The sequence below is a fragment of the Malus sylvestris genome, chromosome 5 (assembly GCF_916048215.2).
Source record: "Malus sylvestris chromosome 5, drMalSylv7.2, whole genome shotgun sequence".
Lineage (NCBI taxonomy): Eukaryota > Viridiplantae > Streptophyta > Magnoliopsida > Rosales > Rosaceae > Malus > Malus sylvestris.
The window spans coordinates 45,308,781-45,332,230 of NC_062264.1; the positions used below are offsets into that span (position 1 = coordinate 45,308,781).

The 23,450-nt window shown below is 40.0% G+C and overlaps 2 protein-coding genes and 1 long non-coding RNA gene across 4 annotated transcripts in view; 1 reads left to right on the forward strand and 2 right to left on the reverse strand.

Moving 5' to 3' along the window:
• LOC126623037 (cysteine-rich receptor-like protein kinase 10) overlaps positions 1–5,430 on the reverse strand; it is a 25,807-nt gene extending 20,377 nt beyond the window's left edge. Inside the window, exon 1 of the mRNA XM_050291810.1 lies at positions 4,087–5,430. Within this exon, the coding sequence (XP_050147767.1) occupies positions 4,087–4,912 (826 nt within the window). The 5' untranslated portion in view covers positions 4,913–5,430. The remainder of the gene's footprint in view (positions 1–4,086) is intronic.
• LOC126623038 (cysteine-rich receptor-like protein kinase 10) overlaps positions 1–21,578 on the reverse strand; it is a 24,678-nt gene extending 3,100 nt beyond the window's left edge. The window contains exons 1-7 of the mRNA XM_050291811.1: positions 20,761–21,578; positions 20,203–20,367; positions 19,990–20,102; positions 14,889–15,099; positions 14,540–14,780; positions 14,243–14,396; positions 13,819–14,137 (exon numbers count right to left, since the gene is read on the reverse strand). Of these exons, the coding sequence (XP_050147768.1) occupies positions 13,835–14,137; positions 14,243–14,396; positions 14,540–14,780; positions 14,889–15,099; positions 19,990–20,102; positions 20,203–20,367; positions 20,761–21,565 (1,992 nt within the window). The 5' untranslated portion in view covers positions 21,566–21,578 and the 3' untranslated portion in view covers positions 13,819–13,834. The remainder of the gene's footprint in view (positions 1–13,818; positions 14,138–14,242; positions 14,397–14,539; positions 14,781–14,888; positions 15,100–19,989; positions 20,103–20,202; positions 20,368–20,760) is intronic.
• On the forward strand, positions 12,777–13,474 carry LOC126623057 (uncharacterized). 2 transcript variants are annotated; one of them, XR_007623601.1, is made up of 2 exons: positions 12,777–13,068; positions 13,159–13,474. It is a non-coding gene; the product is annotated as an uncharacterized LOC126623057 (long non-coding RNA). The 2 variants fall into 2 exon arrangements; XR_007623602.1 differs by having other exon boundaries at positions 13,164–13,474.
• Positions 21,579–23,450: the final 1,872 nt, after the last annotated feature.

Genomic DNA, 23,450 nt, shown 5'->3' on the forward strand with positions numbered 1-23,450 from the left:
AGCACATTCATTTCTCCCTCAATTTCTTTCTCAGCCCGTAAAAGTTGTGCTCTAAACTCCTTCATAGTAATAGAAGACTCCCTAGCCAGGATTACAGTTCGAATGACTGCATATTCTTTAGGTAGCAAGTCCGCAATCATGATGTCATTATCAGATACAGATTCACCTGCTGCAGTTAATTGCTATCTAATTCCCTTTAATTTAGAATCAGTGCCCTTCTGAATTGTATGCAACTTTGTCTTAAGATGATTAACCCTAGACTTTGAAACAGACGCATACCTATCAACAAGATTGGTCCATGCTTCATGAGCAGTCCTACACCCAAGAACATATTTCATTGCCTCATCAGTCAAAGTGGCAAGTAAAAGGCTTAACAATGCCATGTTTGTAGACTCCCAATCAATGAAAGCCCCAGAGATTTCTTTTGTCACACCAACTTCAGTGCTAACAACGTATTTTGGTGGACACACAATTGTGCCATCAAAGTGACCAAACAATTTGTAACCTCTTAGAACAGATTGAAATTGAAGTGCCCATTTGGCAAAATTATCATCTCTCAGCTTTATAGGAAGCATACCTAGTACTCCTTCCATTTTAAAATTTGGAGTAGTCATGACTATTTTCACAAACAACAACATAATCATGATTCGAATTATATGTAGAGAATGACATCATGAGCTTAAGAAGAAAGACTAACACTTTCTTGAAGAAACACGTTCTTGATTTAGAAAGAAGTACACTTTCTTGAAAGATTGACACTTTCTTGACTACAAAACTTCTTATCTCAACACGTTAACACATCCATATCAATATATGCAGATTATCAAACTCATCCAAATCAACAGAAATATCCTAGATCAATCAAAAACATCCCAAATCAACATCTTGAGAAGCCAACTATAATCTTCGAATTCAATTAATGAAATAGAATAACAAAAGCACTCTTGATATCATAGCAGCAGAAGAATCGGGATCAAAACCGGTGACGAACCTATTCCGGCCATGATACCATCCTAACAGTGTAGAGAATAATGAAAGTTTTAAGGATTTCTGAGACGATCTCCAAAATGCCTAGCTAATTTCCTTTTAAAGTGAACTAACTAACTATAGAATTACTATATTACCCTTTCTTACAATCCCACCTATTTCTATGTAACTTGATCCGTACAACTACCTTAGAGCACTTCCACCGGGGGTGGGATAGGCCAACACACAGCCAAAAAAATGGCTTGGCACCTAGGGAAGTCTCTCTAGCCCACGGGATTGCCTGGCACCCAGCCCAAGCTGGTCTTTAGGCCAACCTAAAATTGACAAACCTTGGGACCGACCTACATGATGTCAAGCTGAAGTCATGATTTGAAATCGGTGACAATGAACTCCATCTCCGGTGAGTAAGACGGCTGGATGACGCTACCATCGAGGACGAGGCAGTCGACCTAGAACTTGCTGTTGAGGACGAGTTGGTCTTGGAAGTTGTTGAGGACGATGACATACAAATTCGATGATGCAGCTGAAGGTCAGGGCGTAGGTCCAGAGGCGGCGGGTTGGAGCTGGCGAGCCCGGGCGCCGATGTTGACCAGTTTGGGGCGGGTCGGACCATAGAAGGCGGTGGAGAGGAAGCGAAGAGTGAAGGGGAGGTGGGGATTTGATGGAGGGTGGAGACAGGGGGTGGGTTGCGTGCTCTGGTCTGAGGAGAATTTTTGGGGAGAAACTCAGAAATTAAAAATCAAATTATTAATTTTTATTATTTTATAATAAAATTAATAATATTTTAATAAAATTGACTAGGCTATTTAGTTTTAGGGGTGGATATGCATTGGCTTATTACTGTTCATTAGACTCTATAACTGTTCACCGAGTGGATTAAATGGGCTGGGTGCTGGTGCAAAGCCTTTAAAGGTGGAATTGCTCTTATAACAACAAATCACCACATGTCAACCGATTGCCACATGTACACTATAGTTATTAGGTCCTATGTACATCTAAATCTTGATTTTAAAATATAAAAAATGAATTAATAAAAGAACTGTTATTAGTACTCTCGTCATTGTACAGTTTCTTCCTTATATTCGTAGTAGAGAAGAGTGCATGATGACTTTTTTTATGTGCACAAGGTATTTGCCTATAGGTATCATATGATAACCTCTTTTCCATCAGGGCAGCGTTGTGTTGCCTCCACGTTTGTGACGGCCATGCTCTTTGCAAACGCCGGCAGAGACATCACCACGACATAGAAACATCCCGTAGGCCTTTTCAGTTGAGCTTCGGCCAGCGGTGTCAGTACGTGTGGTGTTCGAGGCAAGGGATTAGAGAAGTTGACCGAGATTATATTGGAAGCTATCGCGGTCGGATTAGAATACTCCGGCCAGGGTGAAAGTGTTAGTGTTTGGGCAGTCATGGACGAAGTAACGAACTGCTTTCGCTACTCGTGATCAAACTCATGAGAAACAGAAAAGGGATCTAGACATATTCCTCATCATCTCCCCCCTCCTCTGTCCTTAATTAGAAATGTTGATCTTATATTCAGAAGTTAACAATTAGCGATTATTTCAGGTAATTAGATGGCAGTTGTAAGCATGTCTCGTAGACCCTAGAGTCAAGCATACTGTGTGATACATGGGAAAAACATGCCACAAAGTCAAAAGTACCACAAGTTTTTCTTTAGCTAGCTAGTGTGGATGCATCGCAAAGTATGTGCTATATTCCATTACGGAATTGGATCCACCCGGACATTGGTGTAGGGGTGGGTTCGGTTTAAATCGGTTCGGTTTTTTGCCAAAACCGAAACCAAACCGAAATTTCGGTTCGGTTCGGTTCATTTTTTTTCGGTTTTTTTCGGTTTGGTTTTTTCCGGTTTGGTTTCGGTTTTTTGGTTTTTTTTTTTTCAAAAAATGAAAAACATTGAAATTTTAAATTTTAACATATCCAACACAATCATAACATAAGCATTCTAACTAGAATCAAAGACAATGAAAATAAACATTTAAAATTGAACTAAAATCATCAATCAAGTCTTCCAAAGTCCAAACTAACAACCTCACAACACAAAAATCGACTTAGAAAAGTTAAATTGTATGATGTTGTTCAAAGATTAAGGTTGTTTGTTTGTAATTGCATGTTGACAACTTGATTAGTAAAAATAATGCGTGGGTGGATTTATTTAGTGTGTGTTAGATTCTTTTCCATCACAAATTACCCAAGTAATCTACCCGAAATAAATGTTTATGGATTCTGTTACATGTTATATGAGAGTAGATTTGGAAAAGAAAGCTAGGGCAGAAGTAGGCAGTGCTATGGAGATGGATGTAGGTACTTCTGGAGGAGGTTTGGTTCCGGAACCTTATATGGGGGATAAATAATAGGTTAGGGTTTAGAGTTTTTATAGGCATTTTTTAAATATTTTGAGCTTAAAGTTTAGCAACACATTGGGTTTAGCACATTTTAACTTACAAATTGGGTTTAGAAAATAATACCCAAAACAAATAATTAAATAAAAAAAATAATTTAATTAATTTGGTTCGGTTCAGTTTAGTTCGTTTCTAGATCACTAAAACCGAACCGAACCAAAAGAATTCGGTTCGGTTCGGTTTTTTCAATTCGGTTCGATTTTTTCGTTCGGTTCGGTTTTTTCGGTTTCGGTTTGATTTGGTTTTCGGTTTTTTGAACCCACCCCTACATTGGTGTTCAGAGCCTAGAGATCAAACAATATGGGTCACATATTGTGTGATAAATAAATCGAAGTCATTGGTTTTTTTGAGATAAGTCAGCGAAATGAGTTAACGGAAACCGTAGGTTCTAATTTGTGTGGTCCAGATTGTTTGATCCCTAGGTTCTAGACACTAATGTCCGGAGTGGATGCAATTCCATTACAGCGCGATTAATCATTAATGTCGGTCAGTGCGAATACAATCACAAAAAAGTGAAAAGCAGACCGTGCTTTGGTGGGGTATGGCTGGAGTTTGGTTTTTATTCTATCCGGCATTTCCATCAATTTTGATCGATTTACAATCTATTAAATTTCAGCTTCTTAGAAATTGATTCATTGGAAACTTTAAACATGATTTGCATTATAAAATCAATTGGTACCTTTAGGTGCAGGAGGAGGAAGAGCCTTCGATGCAGGCGCCGGTTCTGAGGCGGCGTTTTGGAGGTAAAAGGGATAAATTTCAAACCTAACGTTACAGCTCGGCATCAAAACTCGTCCCCCTTTCCTTCCTTCACAACAGCTCCGCAATCTCGCAACGGCAAGCTTTAAACACCGGTTGCAATCCACTTCAGACAGATCCCATGTGCACTGTGCGACGCTGTACACAGAAAGAAACCTACTAATATTTGCCTGTTTCATTGCAAACTTGTTGGCAGTATTAGTAGCCTCGGCGACCACCTCGTTCATACTTTTCCCCAGAACCTGGTTGAACCGATTCCATTCGGTTGCGTTCTGCTCGTTCCACGCGGAGATGGACGGCGATTCGTACAAGGTGGATAAGGACTCGTTTGAGTAGCGTAGCATGCAGTGGGCGTACCATACAATTACATTTATTCCGTTGGCACAGCGTTGTGCTGCCATTATGCTAGCAGCAGTCACGCAATCTTTGCAAACGTCGGTAGAGACATATCCTTGGCAGAGAAAGAGGCCGTAGGCTTTTTCCGTAGAATTTAAGCCCGCCGTGGTGTTGTAAAAGCCGGTGTCAAGGGCAGCGGGAGAGGTAAGGGTGTTGAGGACTTCGTTGAGATTGGATTGGAAGCTCTCGTGGAAGGTGGGAAAGTACCAGCCTGTGTTGGAGGTGAAAGTGGTTGTGTTATTTTGGCAGCTTATGGCTAGAAATTGACCAGTTTCATTACTGGTGATCAAACTGAGCAAGCTAAGCATGGAGAGAAACAACAAAAGGATCATGGACATCTTCATCAGCATCCCGCCTTGCTCTTAATTAATTAGGATTTTAAATATCAGTTTTTTATGAAAATATCGATATTACTATTTACGAAAACAACGACGGATAATCGTTATATATATGCTTTCGGTGAAGATGAAAATTGCAAAAGGCTTTGACTCAGACGACACCAGGTCGTTGGCCCTAAGTGAACGGCGGTGTTGTACAAGGGGGGACCACAAAGGAAAATTTCCTAGCTAGCTCTTGTTTTCTCTTTTTATGCATAGAAATATGAAAGTAGGTCGCGCGGGTGAAAACATATACATTATAATAACTTATAAGAGGTTAAGGTATATTTTATATTGTTAATTGATTTTATGATAGACACTCATTAAATTCCCTGTGTTGAAGAGTTTCTTACTGTTGTTCCTGTGTTGAAAAGTATCACACTCTTGTGTTGTGACCAACGGTGTTGATTAAATTTCCAGTGTTTAAAAGTATCTCACTCTTATGTTGTGATCAACTGCGTCGGAAAGAAATACAAAATTTATAGTTCCAAAAAAAAAAACGAAAGAAAGAAAAGATACATTAACTAATAGTTTGTCTATCTGAGTTGCTACAAACACTCTCTTAGGCCTGTTTACCAAAAAAAAAAAAAAACTCTCTTAGGCCTTATTTTTTTTTGTCGGATCAGATAATAAATATGTGTCAAATTCCTATCCAAAAAGTTTTGGAAACACGTATCATTTCCAATTTAGGAATCGGAATTTCAAAATTTCATAAACTCATTCTGAATTTGGTATTTTTGGAATCGGATTATTTTAGAATTTTAAAATTATGGGAGTTGTATGACTTCATCTATACCAAGATAAAAAAAATAGAAAATTTTCTAAAAATGACCAATTTTCTTAATCTTAGGATTGAAATATGACAAACTTAATATGCACAGAGCATGCACACGCCATGCACAAACAATAGGACATAAATAAGATTTTTTCTACAACTGAAAATGACTTAATTACCCTCCTATATAAATGGGTTATTTTCTCCCATTTTCTGATTTCTCTCTCTACTCTCTCTCGAAAGAAAATGTTTGGACCCATTTTTACAATAACGGCCCGAGCATTCAAGGTCGTTGGATGAGCAAGGTTTTAGGCCATTGAACGACAAAGTGGTTGAAATAAATTATGATTGAGATAATGTTGGGATTTTAATCATAATTTATTAAACCTAGTTTTTATCTAAAACCCCAATTTGGTCGTAGGATGGTGGGGCATCAAGCCATTTTATAAAGAATCCTAATGCATTACTGCATTATTGGCGAATGTTTATAGATTGGTATAGATTTTTGCGCATGCATGAAGATAAGGATGCCAATTTGGATTTAATCAGCCGCATGCTTGGCGTTGGTCAGCCGTACATGCATATTATTGGCATATTTCAAGGCGTGAAGTTTATCGGCAGAAAGGGATATGATCCTTGGCTAAGGGATATGAGATATAATTTACAACCAGATGCAACTCCACAAGACAAAATCCAATTAGGACTCTCCAAGAGTATCAAGTTGTGCCAAGCGGAGGGGTGTAACTTTCACTATAAGTAGAGAGGGTTGCACACCATTCAAAAGACCTCCAATTCAACACACAACTACCCTGCGCAAACTCTCTCAACAACTTTGAGATTTTTATTTTCTCTTTTCGCTGACACATCTTCCGTTGGCATCAACAGCACTGTGCAAGCAACCGGTGATATCTTAAGTCGACATAGATAGCTCTGTCATCGTAGAATTAGCATGTCTCGCAGTATCTTCCGTTGGCATCAATAGCACTGCGGCGAGGACGGTTGGTTACCTATCCAAGTCTCGGTCGAGAAGGATTTCCGGATCCTTATTGATTGAGGTCGTCTCATTAGCCTTCTCGGCGAAGTGAGGTGTTACAGTTTATTGAGCTCGGCACATTGCACGCCGAGTTATTTTATGATTGGATACTCCCAAGTGGGATTTAGAGTTCGGCATTCAGACGGCCGAACCACGTTCACTATTAAGACTTATATTTGCTTTGAGTATTTGTGCCCTTACACTTTGGTGTCGATTCGGCGAGAGTTTACTCTGACGAATAACATCACTGTGACCGAATCCGACGACGGCGATTCGTAAACTTCGTAAGAATAGTAACCTTGTCTTCAGGTTTGAGAACCCAAGAGGCCGAGACGTGTTCCTTTCTCGGCCGCAATCGCAGGACGCAGAAGTCAGCCACGCACCCAACGCAACATCAACAAATTTACTCCTTGGCCGAGCTCGGCCGACGAGTTAGCACGCCCCGCATTCACCGAAGGACGTAGTTAGCTTATAGATTACTTGGCCTGCGCGCCACGTAGGCTTGGTAGTTTTTTGGGACAACATTTTGGCATGCCCAGTGAGACCCAGTGCTAAAACTACGAAGTTCACATGATCTACCTCGACCAGGCTTCATGGGAAGAGTGTCATCGCCTATTAAAGAAGCAAAAACAACTCCTCGAGAGTTTGGGAAGAATTTCTGAAAGGCAAGAGGTCGGGGGGGCAAATTTTCGCTTCGGCTACAACCAATATTCGGCCTAAGAAAATTGTTAATTTGGTCGAAGAACAAAGGCCACCTATTTTTTTGGTCGAGGCTGAAAGTGTGGTAGGCCTAGAAGAAAATGTTCAAGTTTCTGAGCCACAAATTGACTCAAAAAATGATTCGTCAGAAGAGTGCTCCAATGACGAACAAGACCAATACACGACTTCTGACCATAAAACCACATCAATTGATATGGTAATTGGAGACATTGGCCTAGCCAAACAAACCACGCCACTTAATATGATTATCGGCGATAAAGCCGATATGGGAAAATCCCATTCGGCTAAGTTATTTGACTTACAAGCCGAAATTGGTAAAATTGTTATGCATGGGGGGCATAATAATTGGTCAACACATTCGGCAGCCGAAAATGAAAAATATTTCGCCGAGTCAAAAATATTTGGAGGAAAATCTTTATTCGGCCTAGAGCGAAATCAATGTGAAGATTTTGTTATTACAAGATCTCGACTTGGAATAAAGCATCATTGGCCTCCTCCTAACTATGGTTTGGCCACTTTTCTTTTCGTTTGTTAAATAAATATATATATATATGTCATTTTTTGCGGGAATCCAAAAATATATATATATATTAGTTGGCCGAGGAAGTAATCCAAATTTGCTAAGAAGACGTGATATTGCAGCATGTATTTCATTGTGTGTTTTCTGCTACAAAGACGGCCGAGAGTCAAAAAAAAAAAAAATCTCGGCTTTGGCTCGGCCTCAGCCCCATTATAAAACAGAGCCTCGGCCAAAACATATGGCCGAATGAAAGAAGTTTGGCCGAGTACCATTTATATATATATATATGTATGTATATATGTATATATGTATATATGTAGGCTATATGTTCATTTTTTCGTTGGCTTCGACTTCGGCCTACTTTACAACTATAATTGGTTTCTGCATCAATCAACAACACTGCGGCGAGGACGGTTGGTTACCTATCCAAGTCTCGGTCAAGAAGGATTTTCAGATCCTTATTGATTGAGGTCGTCTCATTAGCCTTCTCGGCGAAGTGAGGTATTACAGTTTATTGAGCTCGGCGCATTGCACGCCGAGTTATTTTATGATTGGATACTCTCAAGTGGGATTTAGAGTTCGGCATTCAGACGGCCGAACCACGTTCACTATTAAGACTTATATTTTCTTTGAGTATTTGTGCCCTTACACTTTGGTGTCAATTCGGCGAGAGTTTACTCTGACGAATAACATCACTGTGACCGAATCCGATGATGGCGATTCGTGAACTTCGTAAGAATAGTAACCTTGTCTTCAGGTTCGAGAACCCAAGAGGCCGAGACGTGTTCCTTTCTCGGCCGCAATCGTAGGACGCAGAAGTCAGCCGCGCACCCAACGCAACATCAACAAATTTACTTTTCGGCCGAGCTCGGCCGACGAGTTGGCACGCCCCGCATTCACCGAATGACGTAGTTAGCTTATAGATTACTCGACATGCGCGCCACATAAGCTTGGTAGTTTTTAGGGTCAACAGAACCCTAACGATGCACTCACCCTTTAACAACCCACCTCACCGGCGGTAACCCTTTCTCTCTCATCGATGGCTAGCCTTTCACCAGTCCCTTCTCTCTTCTCTTTTTGAACTAGTAACCCAAGATTCAGATCGCATCTAACTTTTGGGTGACAGTACAATTCCCAACTCAAAATCCCAAAGCTTGTTGTGTAATGAATAATAATTCATCCACCAAAGCTCTCGTGAAGGTCGTAGATGAAGAGTGCACTTCCAAACTCATGACCTTCTTGCTAATTTCTTTTAACTTCTTAGTTTCAAGGCATGATGGGATTGGATGAATCAACATGAGCCAAAGCCCACTACAAGTGGTGCGGGTTTCTTTACGATATTTGGGAAATAAATTTTTTAAGGTTTGTTTATGGGTTTTGATTTCAATTTTCTTGGATTTGCCTATATTTTGTGAGTTCCTACGTTCTATGGCTGAAGTCAAATATTTCTTGGCTTGCCTTCCATTTTCTAGAAAAAATGTACACCGTATCCACACGAGTTGCACATCACATGCACATGATATGCTCACAGATATGAGCTCAACCCAAAAACCTAGAGCTCATAGCTCTCACTTCGAAATCAGAAAAATGACATCATCACTTGTGAGTTTTTACATTTTATATGTGAGTATTTTCATTATTTCACTTTTGTGCATGGTGTGTATGGCTGATTTGTCCTATTTCAATATTAAGATTAAGAAAATTGGTCATTTTTGGCAATTTCCCTAAAAGATATATCATCTCCTATTTTAGTTCTCAAATACTCATTTTTTCGTATGTAATACATTCAAGTGAGTTGTAATTGACAAAATAGTTACATATGAGTACATTGTATTACAAATTCAAAGTCAATAGTACATAATTAAGTGTATGCAATGGAGTTATGTATGTTTTGGAATTTCAGATTGGATTTGGAATATTAAATAATTCCAATTCCTATCCACTTTTTTTTTTCTTCTTGGATTTCGGAATTTTGGTTTTGGATTTGCATCCGACGGAATATTTTGAAATACTTCTGCTCACAATCGGTCGGAATCAAATATTCCTATCCAAGTTGCACCCATCCTCTCTCGTGAAATATCTTCTTCTTTAAAACCCCAATATGTTTCGTATATTGGGAATTATTAAAATTTTAAAGTACGTCCTAGTTTCGATCCAAATTATTTCAGAATAATGAGTAGGATTCATCAGTTTCATTACTGATGATTGTAGGATCTATATAGTATATTAATATAAATCACCAATAATTAATCCATCCAAATTAGGGTGTTTTGTTGTTGGAGTCTTTTGCCCCACATCGACCGTTTTGATCTTTTTCTCATCCCCTCCTAACCACTATATAACGAGAACTTCAGGAGGGGATGAGAAAAAGATCAAAACGGTCGATAATTATTGGTGATTAATCTTTTAGCTTTAAAGAGGAGAGGTCAGTAATCTTTTTCTTTCTTAGTTTAGCCTCTAGGGTATCACCTTGGTCCTAGACTTAGAAGGCTACTAAGAATTACAACGGTTTGATCCATGCATTGGCATAAACTATGTAGGCAATCAAGCCGGGCTAGATGCAACCGAATCCTTCCTTTGATGAATCTTGTTTGTGGTTCTTGTAACGGTTTGTAGAAAAGAGACGGCAATCCAGAATTCGTTAATTCCTCTAGGTATAATCCTAATCAAATTCCTTTAGATTACTTGTATTTATCCAACAGTGGTATTAGAGCCATAGGGCTTGTTCCTCGCCTTACAATCCAATGTAAGTAGCAGAAACCATGATATCCACCATGATTGCATAAAACTGGAAAAATCACATTTTGATTTATCGTGTTTTTTGAGGATTTCTTTTTAGAAATAAGTTCTCCAATGTGTGAGACTCATACTCTCAAAATTTTATGCAAGGAAGTGCCGCAGTTTGACAGAAATCACAAACCCTAGTTTTGTGATTTCTTGAAAATTTTAGCTTATTTTCAGCCTTTTGGGGGACTGAATTTAGGGTACATGGTGTTGATATTTTCTGTACGTTTTGCTTGGGGCTTGTGGTTTTCTATTTGAGCTTCAAAACCATATAAAATACACGTCATTTGGATGAGCATAGAAGAAGAAATGGCTTTGCAACTGCCTACGTAAATTTTTGAAATCTGGGATTTCAGCAAAAAGTTTGAAAAAAAAAAGTGATTTTATTTTAGTTTTGCGAGCTCTTTTTCATGCTGTTAGAGTTAGGTTTTCGAATGTTATCCAGCAATGGAGTGCGAGACTAAACACGTGTACGGTTTCACTTACAAAACATATACTAGATATGCATGTATGTCGCTTTAGAATGTCTAAGATGAGACCTATCAAAGGTCGAACATGGAGATTTTTTCATTTGAAATCCATATTAAAACTTGTCAGCCGAACGTGAGTAACTAGGTGGGCGTCGAAAGGGAGACTAGGCTAGATGCTCGAGTTAAACGTTTGTGTTACACTTGGATTAAGATTAGTATGGATATGTGACACGCTCATTAAATTGAGAACATACCATAGCATACATTTCATATTGTATGTGCTAGTTGAACTTGCAGTTGATAGTGAGAGTGACGACTTGATCTCTGCTTCAAGTCACTGTGTGACCTACTGAATCTATGTGATCCTACCCTTAATACCCTTTGGATTAAAACTTACATAAAAAAGATGAGATTTGATGATCGCTATTTTTGCACATTTATTTAAGATGGTCAAGTTAGCTATTATCCCAAGAAGCGTGTCTAGGCAAGCAGTTAAACCAAGTTGGACTAAGGAAGATAGTTTGAAGACTACATTATATCATGTGAATCATTGGCTGCCCAGCGTCTATTTGATATTTGTTATCAAATGTAAGACATGGATACATGATACTTGTGGAACATGACATTGATTTTTATATCATAAACAAGGGATAGAGAATGTCAAGTTTGGTACGTATACATAACAAACTGTCTAGGTATAAAGCGATGAACTTCCTAGTGATACACTCTTGTTATGTTTGATGATAGTTTAATAGCAGCTCTCCTGGATATATACGTTCGTTCTCGCAAGGTGTCGAGCGCCCTAAATCCCATATGAAGAGGTAAACTGTAACAACTGATGAGCCAATTGAGTTGATGCGAAATTGTAATGGACAAAGTAACGAACAGGGCTGCTTCACTCTATATTCCTCATCATCTCCCCCCGGCTCTTGCTCTTAATTAGGAATGTTGACAATATTGCTAAGGTTAATAATTAGTGATTATTTCAGGTAATTAGATGGAAATTGCAAGCATGACTTGACATTGCCTCTTTGACCCCAGAGTCAAGCATACTGTGTGATTCATGAATACCCCAATATATTTCAGATATCATAAATAATTAGAATTTTAAGATACTTCCCATTTCCGATCCAAATTATGTCCGAATTATGAAGGTCAAATACCATTCGATTGCATGAAAGTTGAAAATTTTCACCTGAGCTTTGGTTAGAAGTGGTTAAAATCTAAATTTCCAATCCATCTTACACTTGTTTTAAATAATCTATTGGCTTGAACTTTCAAAAATTTCCAATCCATCTTAGACTTGTTTTAAATAATCTTTTGGCTAGGACTTTCAAGGCCAACACCGGTTAAAATTGAAATTTCCAATCCATCTTACACTTGTTTTAAATAATCTATTGGCTTGGACTTTCAAGGTCAACACCTAATATTATCTATTATTTTTTTTTTTAAAAGAAGATAAATGATACCAAATTACTGTTATCTTCCTTTTTAGAAGAAGACTCATAGAAAACTCATCACCTAATGTTGGTCCAACGCAAATCTCAAATCTAGACCGACAAAACTGCCCTCCTTTACAAAAGCCCTTCCGGTCAAACACGGTGGATATTTCGGTTCAAAATAAACGGGCAGCAAGTTTTCAAAAAAATAAAAAAATAAACGGGCAGCAGTGCGCGCTTTCCCTCCTCGGACCTCAGTTAATGGCAAGCGCTCTTAGAAGACTTGCAGCTGCATTCTGCTACCCGTCACATCTCCAATTCGTGCGAAGCTTGTCTCCGTTGCGCTTTGGAAATAGTCACCGTTCCTTCGTGTCTTCGGCTTCGTCTGGTATGCCCCGAACCTGCTCGTGAAAATGTCTCTTAGACAGCACCTATTTTGTCATTAACTGCCATTTCTGCACTTGCTCTGTATTTCAAGATCAGAGGACAGTCCTCCAGCTGGTCATCCGGAATTCCGACAATAGAGAGAGAACGAGAGGGAGTGAGATGTAGCTGAGCTGAGCTGTTGAAGGCGTACTAGTTATTAAAATTCTTTTTATTATTTATCCTAGTATTAATTAAAGTTTGTATAATTTTTTTTTTTGGGAAACTTAAAAGTTTGTATAATTAATCCTACATAAAGATACCAGAAAATTAGAACATCGATCCCTAAATGGGCCACAATGTAGTAATGGTTCTTTTGAGTAAACACTGTTTTATAATACCCTCCAAAATAAAGGGCTTAAAGGAGAAAATATGGACGGAATTATTCTCCAAAATAAAGGGTTAAAGAGGACAATATGAACGGAATTAATAGAGTTACAAAAAATGATCATTGTTACAGATTGTAACAAGTTATGGACCAATATTCTAATTAACTTGAAACATATAAGTATGTAAAATAACATCACTCAAGTCATACTGGTAGTAATATACAGTATATGTTATTAAAAATTATAGAGATTCGAGATTAGGGAGTGCATGGTAACTAACATTTACCCTATAAAAATGACAAGGTGAAAGAAAAGCTGTAAAGATTATAGAATTGTCTCTAGTGCAGTAAAGTGCCTTTAACGGAAGAGCTTCCAATGATATTAACCTTATTGTCATCGGTCTCAACGAGGAACATCGATAGAAATCGTCAAACCATTGGCTGAGCAATCTTGAGCACGCACTTGATCATGGTGATCAACATATCTCCCTGTAAAGAAGGCTGGTTTCTCAGGTCTGGAAAGACTAATAGTTTCAGTTTTTAACATATGAACGACTGATGACATGGTCGGCCTGTTGTTTGCAGCCTCTTGAACACACAATAATCCAATGTGGATATACCTCAAAAATTCATTTGGACTGCTTGAATCTTTTAACAAGGGATCCATCAACTCCAAACCTTTCGTTTCAGTCCATAATTGCCAAGCCTGCAATCAATATCTCTCAAGGATTTAAGTCCTCCTCCAGTTTTGATAGCTACATTAATTAAGCTCATGAATATTTTGTACAAGTATTCCAAGTAAAGAACTTACATAACCTATAAGAGTAGGTCCACAATTAGTGCGATGAAAGCCTAAAAAGTTCCTTCTCCCCGTTATGATCTCAAGCAGAAGTACTCCAAAGCTGAAGACATCCGATTTTACTGAATACAATCCTTCCATAGCATATTCTGGAGCCATGTAACCACTAATTGCATGACCAAAATGGTTGACATATATAAGAGTTTAAATAACAAACATATACTATTCTGTTATCTATTTATAGATAGAGGTAAGTACATAAGTTGAAACAAATAATTGGAAGATGTATTTATATAAGTTGAAACTTACTAAGTGCCAACAATTCTTTTGGTATTTCCTTCAGTTTGATCATCAACTCCAAACATTCTAGCCATCCCAAAATCTGATATTTTCGTGTTCATGTTGATGTCTAATAAAATGCTGCTAACTTTCAAATCACGATGTATAACTCTAAGCCTCGAATCTTCATGGAGATACAAAATTCCTCGAGCAATTCCTCCAATTATCATGGTGCGGCTCAACCAATCTAGTTGTTCTCGTTTTTTATGTTCTGTAAATTTATCAAGTTCAAGTAGTACTTTATGAAGTTAGGAACTACAAAGTATTATATTTACTGACACAAACATATATGTATATTCATCAAATGATGTTCACATACCAAATAGAAAATAATCAAGGCTTTTGTTGGGCACACATTCATAAACAAGTAAGGTTTCTTCTCCTTCCAAGCAAAAACCTAAAAGCCTGACAAGATTTCTGTGTTGAAGCTTGGCTACCAATACAACCTCATTCTTAAATTCTTGTACACCTTGTCCGGAGCTTTTTGACAACCTCTTTACTGCTATTTCTTGTCCATTAATAAGCATTCCCTGTGATAAGGTATATAGGTGTTGATTATTGACTCAAACATGTAGTCAAAGTCCAAATCTTTGGGCTACTTTTGTGGTCAAAATTGTTGGATGGCATGCTACATGTGGGAAACCAAAATTGGATGCACTTATGCCTAATTCTTTTTGACTTGATGTTAGGCCTTTGGCCATTGATGTCTTTGAGAAGCTTTTCTTTGGCTATAAAAGGGGAGCAAGGTGCATCCCATAAGCATGGAGTATAGACAAGAGAAGAACAAGGAAGAGGAGAAAGAGCAAGAAGCCATTTGGCATAGAGAAGAATTTTCTCAAATTGTCTTGCTTTGTATTTTTGGTTTTTTCTCTTCCTATTGTAAGTGTGAGAGCTTGGGTTATTTGGGTCTTTGGGAAATTGAGTGATAAACACTATTGTATGTTCTCATTGATTATAGTGGAATACTCCGTCGTCTCCAAACTGGATGTAGGCATTGCCGAACCAGTATAAATCTTGGTGTTCTTGTTGGTGTTGGTTTTATTTTGTTCTGTCTTACTATTCACTTACAGTTGAATGCCGCTTCCGCACAACAAGTGGTACCAGAGCCCAGTTCCGTGAATAGTGTTGGCGCTACAGTTCCGTGAACAGTGAACTGCTACAGTATCTGTGAACAGTGCCGTATTTGTGAACAGTGCCGAGTAGATGGCTGGAGATAAAGACGAATCTGTAAAGAAGGGGTCAACGTCGTCTTCGTCTACATCCAATAGACATCCAACCACTACTACAAGGTTAGAGGTTGATAAATTCAATGGCTCTAATAATTTTGGTATGTGGCAATGTGAAGTTATGGATGTGTTGTATCAACAAGAGTTGGATATGGTTCTGGAAGATAAACCAGAAGATATTGATGACAAGCAGTGGACGCGAATTAATCTTCATGCTTGTGCTGCTATTCGATCGTTCCTTGATAAGGAGTTGAAATACCCGTATATGAAGGAAACTTCTGCTAAGGAGTTATGGACGAAATTGGAGGAGAAGTATATGACCAAGAGCGCAGAAAATCGTCTCTTCTTGAAGAAACGACTCTTCCGATTTCAGTATCGTCCAGGTATCTCTATGCACGAACACCTCAATGATTATAATAAAATACTTGCTGATTTAGCAAACCTTGATGTGAAAATTCCTGACGAGGACAAGGCACTATGTTTGTTAAATTCATTGCCTGATGATTATGATCATTTGACAACTACTCTGTTGTATGGAAAATTCGAGGTGAAACTTGATGAGGTGTCTGCGGCATTGGTGAATCATGAGTGTCGTAAGAAGGAACTGAAGACTCACAATTCACAAACCGAGGCATTTGTTGCAAGGGGTCGAACAGAGGAAAGAAAATCTGGGAAGCGGGGAAAATCTCGTTCAAAGTCACGAGGGAAGTTTCCTGCTAAAGATGAATGTGCTTTTTGTCGCCAAAAGGGTCATTGGAAGAAAGACTGCCCCAAATTGAAGAACAAAGAGAAGGAGAAAGCGGGGTCTGAAGCAAATATTGCAAAATCTGGAGATGATGATTTCGAGTTTGCTTTGGCTAGTTCATATGCTGATGGTCACTCAAATGAGTGGATTTTGGATTCAGGTTGCACCTATCATATGTGTCCCATTCGGGAATGGTTTTCTAATTTCGAGGAGCTGGATGGTGGAGTTGTTTTGATGGGTAATAATAATGCTTGCAAAACACAAGGGATAGGCAAAATCTGTTTGAAGATGCATGATGGAACAGTCAGAGAATTAAGTGATGTTCGGTATGTACCGGATATGAAGAAAAATCTCATCTCACTGGGTGCATTGGAATCCAAGGGTCTCAAGATCACCATGGAGGGTGGAGTTCTTAAAGCTGTGTACGGGGCACTGGTGGTGATGAAAGGTATAAGACGAAATAACTTGTATTTCTTGCAGGGGAGTACAGTTATTGGTGGAGCAGCTGTCACCGAAGCTGCTGACGCAGATAGCAGAGACACCACGAGGTTATGGCATATGCGTCTTGGGCATGCTGGTGAAAAAGCGTTGCAAGGATTAGTGAAGCAAGGCTTATTGAAAGGTGCAAAGGCATGCAAATTGGAATTCTGTGAGCATTGTGTGTTGGGTAAGCAAACTAGAGTAAAATTTGGCACTGCTATTCACCACACTAAAGGCATTCTTGATTATGTTCACACTGATGTTTGGGGACCTTCCAAGAATGCATCTTGGGGAGGTAGCCATTATTTTGTCTCCTTTGTTGATGACTTCTCTAGAAGAATATGGGTGTACACCATGAAGCGTAAAGATGAAGTCTTGAAGATATTCCTGAAGTGGAAAAAGATGATTGAAACGCAAAGCGGTCGAAAGATCAAGACTCTCAGATCAGACAATGGGGGTGAATATAAGTCTGATCCTTTCTTGAAAGTTTGTCAAGATGAGGGTATTGTGAGGCACTTCACGGTTAGGGAGACACCGCAACAGAATGGGGTGGCGGAGTGCATGAACCGTACTTTACTTGAGAAAGTTCGGTGTATGTTGTCTAATGCTGGATTAGGCAAGGCATTTTGGGCTGAGGCACTCACTTATGCAAGCCATCTCATTAATCGATTGCCAACTGCTGCGAATGAGGGCAAAACGCCCATTGAGGTATGGTCTGGTAAACCTTGTACTGATTACAAGTTTTTACACATATTTGGTTGTCCTGCTTACTATCATGTCAGAGAAAGCAAGTTGGATCCAAGAGCAAAGAAAGCTCTATTTATGGGCTTTAGCACTGGCGTGAAGGGATACCGACTCTGGTGTCCAGATAAGAAGAAATTTGTTGTAAGCAGAGATGTGACTTTTGATGAGGCTGCTATGGTTAATCAGAACAAGCATGAAGGTGAAACTGAAGCGACCGAGACCATGAGTAGCTCAAAGCAGGTGGAGTTACTGAAGACTCCAGTTGTTCCAGTAAGGTCTGATGTTTCAAACACTAGTCCTACAGTTAATTCTGATGATGAGGACAAGGATGATGAAGAGGAGGCACCTACCCAAGAGCCTCCACAACAACAAGACTATATTGCAACCAGAAGATCGAGAAGGGAAATCCGAAAGCCTGCTCGATTTACTGATATTGTGGCATATGCACTTCCCGTTATTGAAGATGATATTCCATCCGCCTACAAAAAAGCTGTCATGAGTTCAGAGTGCGAGTTGTGGAAGAAATCTATGGATGAGGAGATGAAATCTCTTCATAAAAATGAGACTTGGAATCTGGTTCAGTTACCAAAGGGGAAGAAAGCAATTGGTTGTAAATGGGTGTATGCCAAAAAGATGGAATCTTTGGGAAAAGACAATGTAAGATTCAAAGCCAGATTGGTAGCTAAAAGCTACGCTCAGAAGGAAGGCATTGACTACAATGAGGTATTTTCTCCTGTAGTAAAACATTCTTCTATTCGTATTTTGTTGGCTTTGGTTGTGCAGTTTGACCTTGAGTTGGCCCAACATGATGTCAAGACTGCGTTCTTACATGGTGATTTGGAGGAAGAGATTTATATGTCTCAACCAGAAGGTTTTAAGGTTGCTGGGAAGGGCACTAGCAGTAGATATATGCATAATCCAGGAAAAGGGCATTGGCAAGCTGTGAAATGGATTCTACGGTATATTCTGGGTACTGTGGATGTTGGTTTATTGTTCCAGCAGGATAAAATTACTGGTCAATGTGTTGTTGGATATGTGGATTCTGATTACGCAGGTGATTTGGACAAGCGTAGGTCCACTACTGGTTTTGTATTCACTATTGCTGGAGGTCCAGTAAGTTGGAGGTCGATTCTGCAATCTACAGTTGCTTTGTCGACTACTGAGGCTGAATACATGGCTGTAACAGAAGCTATAAAGGAAGCCATCTGGCTTCAAGGGTTGCTTGATGACTTAGGGGTTCAACAAGACCATGTGGATGTTCATTGCGACAGTCAGAGTGCTATTCATTTAGCAAAGAATCAAGTTCATCATGCACGTACGAAACACATTGACGTGAGGTTCCATTTTGTTCGTGAGATTATTGACGAGGGAGATATTCTTCTTCAGAAGATTGGGACCGCTGACAATCCTGCGGATATGTTAACAAAGCCAATTTCGTTGCACAAGTTTAAGCATTGCTTAGACTTGATTGGCATTTGTAAAATTTGTTGATTGCCCCATGGGGGATTGGGAGACGACTATTTGGAGTTCTACTTAGAGGGTTTGAGTCAAGGTGGAGATTGTTGATTATTGACTCAAACATGTAGTCAAAGTCCAAATCTTTGGGCTACTTTTGTGGTCAAAATTGTTGGATGGCATGCTACATGTGGGAAACCAAAATTGGATGCACTTATGCCTAATTCTTTTTTACTTGATGTTAGGCCTTTGGTCATTGATGTCTTTGAGAAGCTTTTCTTTGGCTATAAAAGGGGAGCAAGGTGCATCCCATAAGCATGGAGTATAGACAAGAGAAGAACAAGGAAGAGGAGAAAGAGCAAGAAGCCATTTGGCATAGAGAAGAATTTTCTCAAATTGTCTTGCTTTGTATTTTTGGTTTTTTCTCTTCCTATTGTAAGTGTGAGAGCTTGGGTTATTTGGGTCTTTGGGAAATTGAGTGATAAACACTATTGTATGTTCTCATTGATTATAGTGGAATACTCCGTCGTCTCCAAACTGGATGTAGGCATTGCCGAACCAGTATAAATCTTGGTGTTCTTGTTGGTGTTGGTTTTATTCTGTTCTGTCTTACTATTCACTTACAGTTGAATGCCGCTTCCGCACAACAATAGGTACTTTAGTATATCCAACAATTTTGTTGTGATCTAAGCAATTTATATATACTAGACAATGTTGTATTAGTAGAATGACTCATGAACTAATGCATTATATATTTGTTGGGTTATTACCTTAAAAACTGCACCGAATCCACCTTCGCCTAACTTGTTATCTTCGGAAAACTTATTTGTGGCAGTTTCGAGAGTTGCCAAATCAAATTGCAAGGACTCGGCCGTCCTCATATCTTTTGCATTGCAAAGAAAGTTATGATCATATGCCAGACACATCAAAATAAATTCAAAATTTTCAGTTCTAACTTTTGGGTTTCATTTGTTTTCCCTTACCTTGCTGTTTGCCATTTTCTTGTTGTAGAGCCTCATCGTTCTTCTTTCTTTCTCTTCTGCCCGGGAGGCAGTGGCCCAATGCTACAAGGACCAGAGAGACAACTAGAAGAGAAATGACAGCACTCACGAGAACAATGATAGTTATAGAGAAGTGTTTCTTTCTTCCTGCAGTAAGAACAATATTGAATTTTCTTGTCATAAAGCTCTTTTTGTACTTTTAAACTCGCAATTTCCATTGATTAATTTAGTTAGTTGAACATGGAAAAATACAAATGATAGTTTTCTCATACCTTTCTTCTTCTTCATTCATCAAAACAAAAACAATTAATATGTCATGTTTGTTTTCTGAATACTGTATTCTTCCCCTTTATAATATACTTGTTCTTATCCACTAATTATCTATCTAATGGCCGATAAGATCATAGGTCCTACGTATATCTAAATCTTGATTTAAAAATATTAAAAAAAATGAATTAACGGGAGAACTGTTATTAGTATTCTTATCATTAAACACTACAACTGATGGCGTAAATCTTTTTTACGCACAAGGTACTTTACCTATAGGTAATCGCAAATTTGATAGTAGAGTACTCGGAGGAGGAAGAGCCTCTGGCGTGGTGGGAGGATGCTGTGCGTGGGTCCAATTTATGGCGTAAAAGAGGGTATTATCCAACCAAATACTACAACTGGGATATAGGACTTGTCTCCCTCGGAATTCGGATTGAACTAATATTTTTTCTGCAGCTCTTGCTAAACACCGTTTGCAATTTGAAGCGGAGATGTCTTGCGTGCACTGCGCAAGGCTGTACACCGTCTCATTTGACCCTTTAACTTTGGCTTCTTTGGTTGCAAAGTACTTGCTGTTATTGGCCGCCTCAGTGGTTAGCTCATGCACACTAGTTGCCAATACCTGGCTATATCCACTTGGTTTTTTTTCAGTAGACCCGTAGAATTGGCCATGGGAAGACGACTCGTTCATTGAGAAAACTAATTTCTTATTTGAGTAGCGTACCATGCACTCGTCGTTCCATATCATAGCATCTGTTCCATCAAGGCAGAGCTGTACTGCCTCCAGGTTTGCGAAGGTCATGCACTCTCTGCAAACGTCGGTAGAGACATCACCGCGACATAGAAACATCCCATAGGCCTGTTCAGTTGTGCTTCGGCCAGCGGTGGTAGTGTAAAAGCCGGTGTCAGTATGTGTGGCGTTCAAGGAAAGGGATTGGAGAAGCTGAACGAGATTATATGGGTAGCTATCGGGGTTCGATTCGACTGCTTCGGCGAGGGTGGAAGTGGTATTGTCTGGGCAGGCGACGGACCAACAAAGTGCTTCCCTACTGTCACTACTAGTGATCAAACTCATGAGAAACAGAAAAAGGATCTGTTTGGGCCCAAAATAATAGTTTGGGCCGAGGGTAGGATCACTCTCGGCCCAGGAGGCCGGGCGGCAAAAGGACCATGGATCGGTCAACCCGTGGGAGTCCAAACCTAGGGCGGTTAGGACGAATCCTAGTGCAATGGGGAGTCTCGACGGGATCGGATATCCAGGAAACTAATCCAGCTTAGCTAAGGACTAGGTTCATAATCCTAGCAGATGTAGGACTGGTCGAGGTGATCCGGAGAGGGAAACCTAGTCCGAGTAGGATGTAAACTCGGACTCAAGGTTCAGTACTATAAATAGGGGACGCTGTGCATCAGGAAAGCCCCCTGCAAATCAATACAAAATTGCCCTGCGCAAACTCTCACAACTTGAGATCTTTTCTTTTTCCTTTTTTCGCTGACACATCTTCCGTTGGCATCAACAGCACTGTGGAAGCAACCGGTGATATCTTAAGTCGGCATAGATAGCTCTGTCACCGTAGAGTCAGTCGGTCTCGCAGTATCTTCCGTTGGCATCAACAGCACTGCGGCGAGGACGATTGATTACCTATCCAAGTCTCGGTCGAGAAGGGTTTCTAAATCCTTATTGGTCGAGGTCATCTCATTAGCCTTCTTGGCGAAGTGAGGTGTTACAGTTATTACATTCGGCACATTGAAAGCCGAATTGGATATTGAACTTCGTAAGATTAGTAACCTTGTCTTCAGGTTCGATAGCCCAAGAGGCCGAGACGTGTTCCTTTCTCGGCCACAATCGCAAGACGCAGAAGTCAGTAGCGCGACCCAACGCAACATCAACAAATTTTACTCCTCGGCCGAGCTCGGCCAACGAGTTGGCACGCCCCGCATTCACCGAAGGACGTAGTTAGCTTAGAAAATACTCGGCCTGCGTGCCACGTAGGTTTTGCAGTTTCTAGGGTCAACATTTTGGCACGCCCAGTGGGACCCAGTGCTAAACTACGAAGTTCATGCCAATTGAAACACGATCGGTAAAAAAAAAGACAGCTATGGGAAAGTCGATAGCCGATTTACCGAGTCAGAGCATAGGACAGAGTGTGCCACAGGCGCAGAATCCCCTTAGCGCTGGTACACCTGAGTCCACGAGCGCGACTCGCCGAGAGAGAGAAGTTAATCTCGACGGTCAACTCCGTGGTTTAGAGATCCCTAACAGAAACACATGCGTTCTCAATGAAGGGATAATAGAGGAGTGTGACGAGGATGGTGGTGAAGGATCTGACCCACCAACGAGGTCGTTTCTCCGAAAGCGACTGGACGAGCAGTCTCGGTCAGTCGAGCAGACGTTCAGTCGAGGTATTGATAAGCTGCATGACGCGATACTCAGTGCCAATGATCGACAAACCAAGCTGCTCGAAATGCTGGTTAGTAAAGTTGGTGGCAGCAGACCTTTCGACCTTCTCCAGCATTGTCCACCAGGAAACAATCCGGTACCGATTGTACCGGTCGATCCTATTCCTGCTCCGCTCAAACCAATTAACTTGGAGAAAGGAGGAGGGTCGAATGGTAGGACAAACGGGACCGACCAGAGGGTCAAAGCAACACCTGTTGATATGACCGAAGTTCAGCGGATGATCGACTCGGCCATGAAGAAAGGGCCGAAGTTTCCCAAGTTTATTCATCCGTACCCAGCTTACGTGGAAACGTTTGGGTACCCGAAGGGTTTCAAGATCCCAGATTTTAGTCTTTTTACCGGTGAGTCGTCCCTGTCTTCGTTGGAGCACGTGGCTCGTTTCACCGTGCAATGCGGAGATGTTAATAGTGATTTCCACAAGTTACGGCTGTTCAATTTTTCATTGACCGGCTCGGCATTTGCCTGGTACATCAATCTCCCGCCTAATTCCATCCAAAACTGG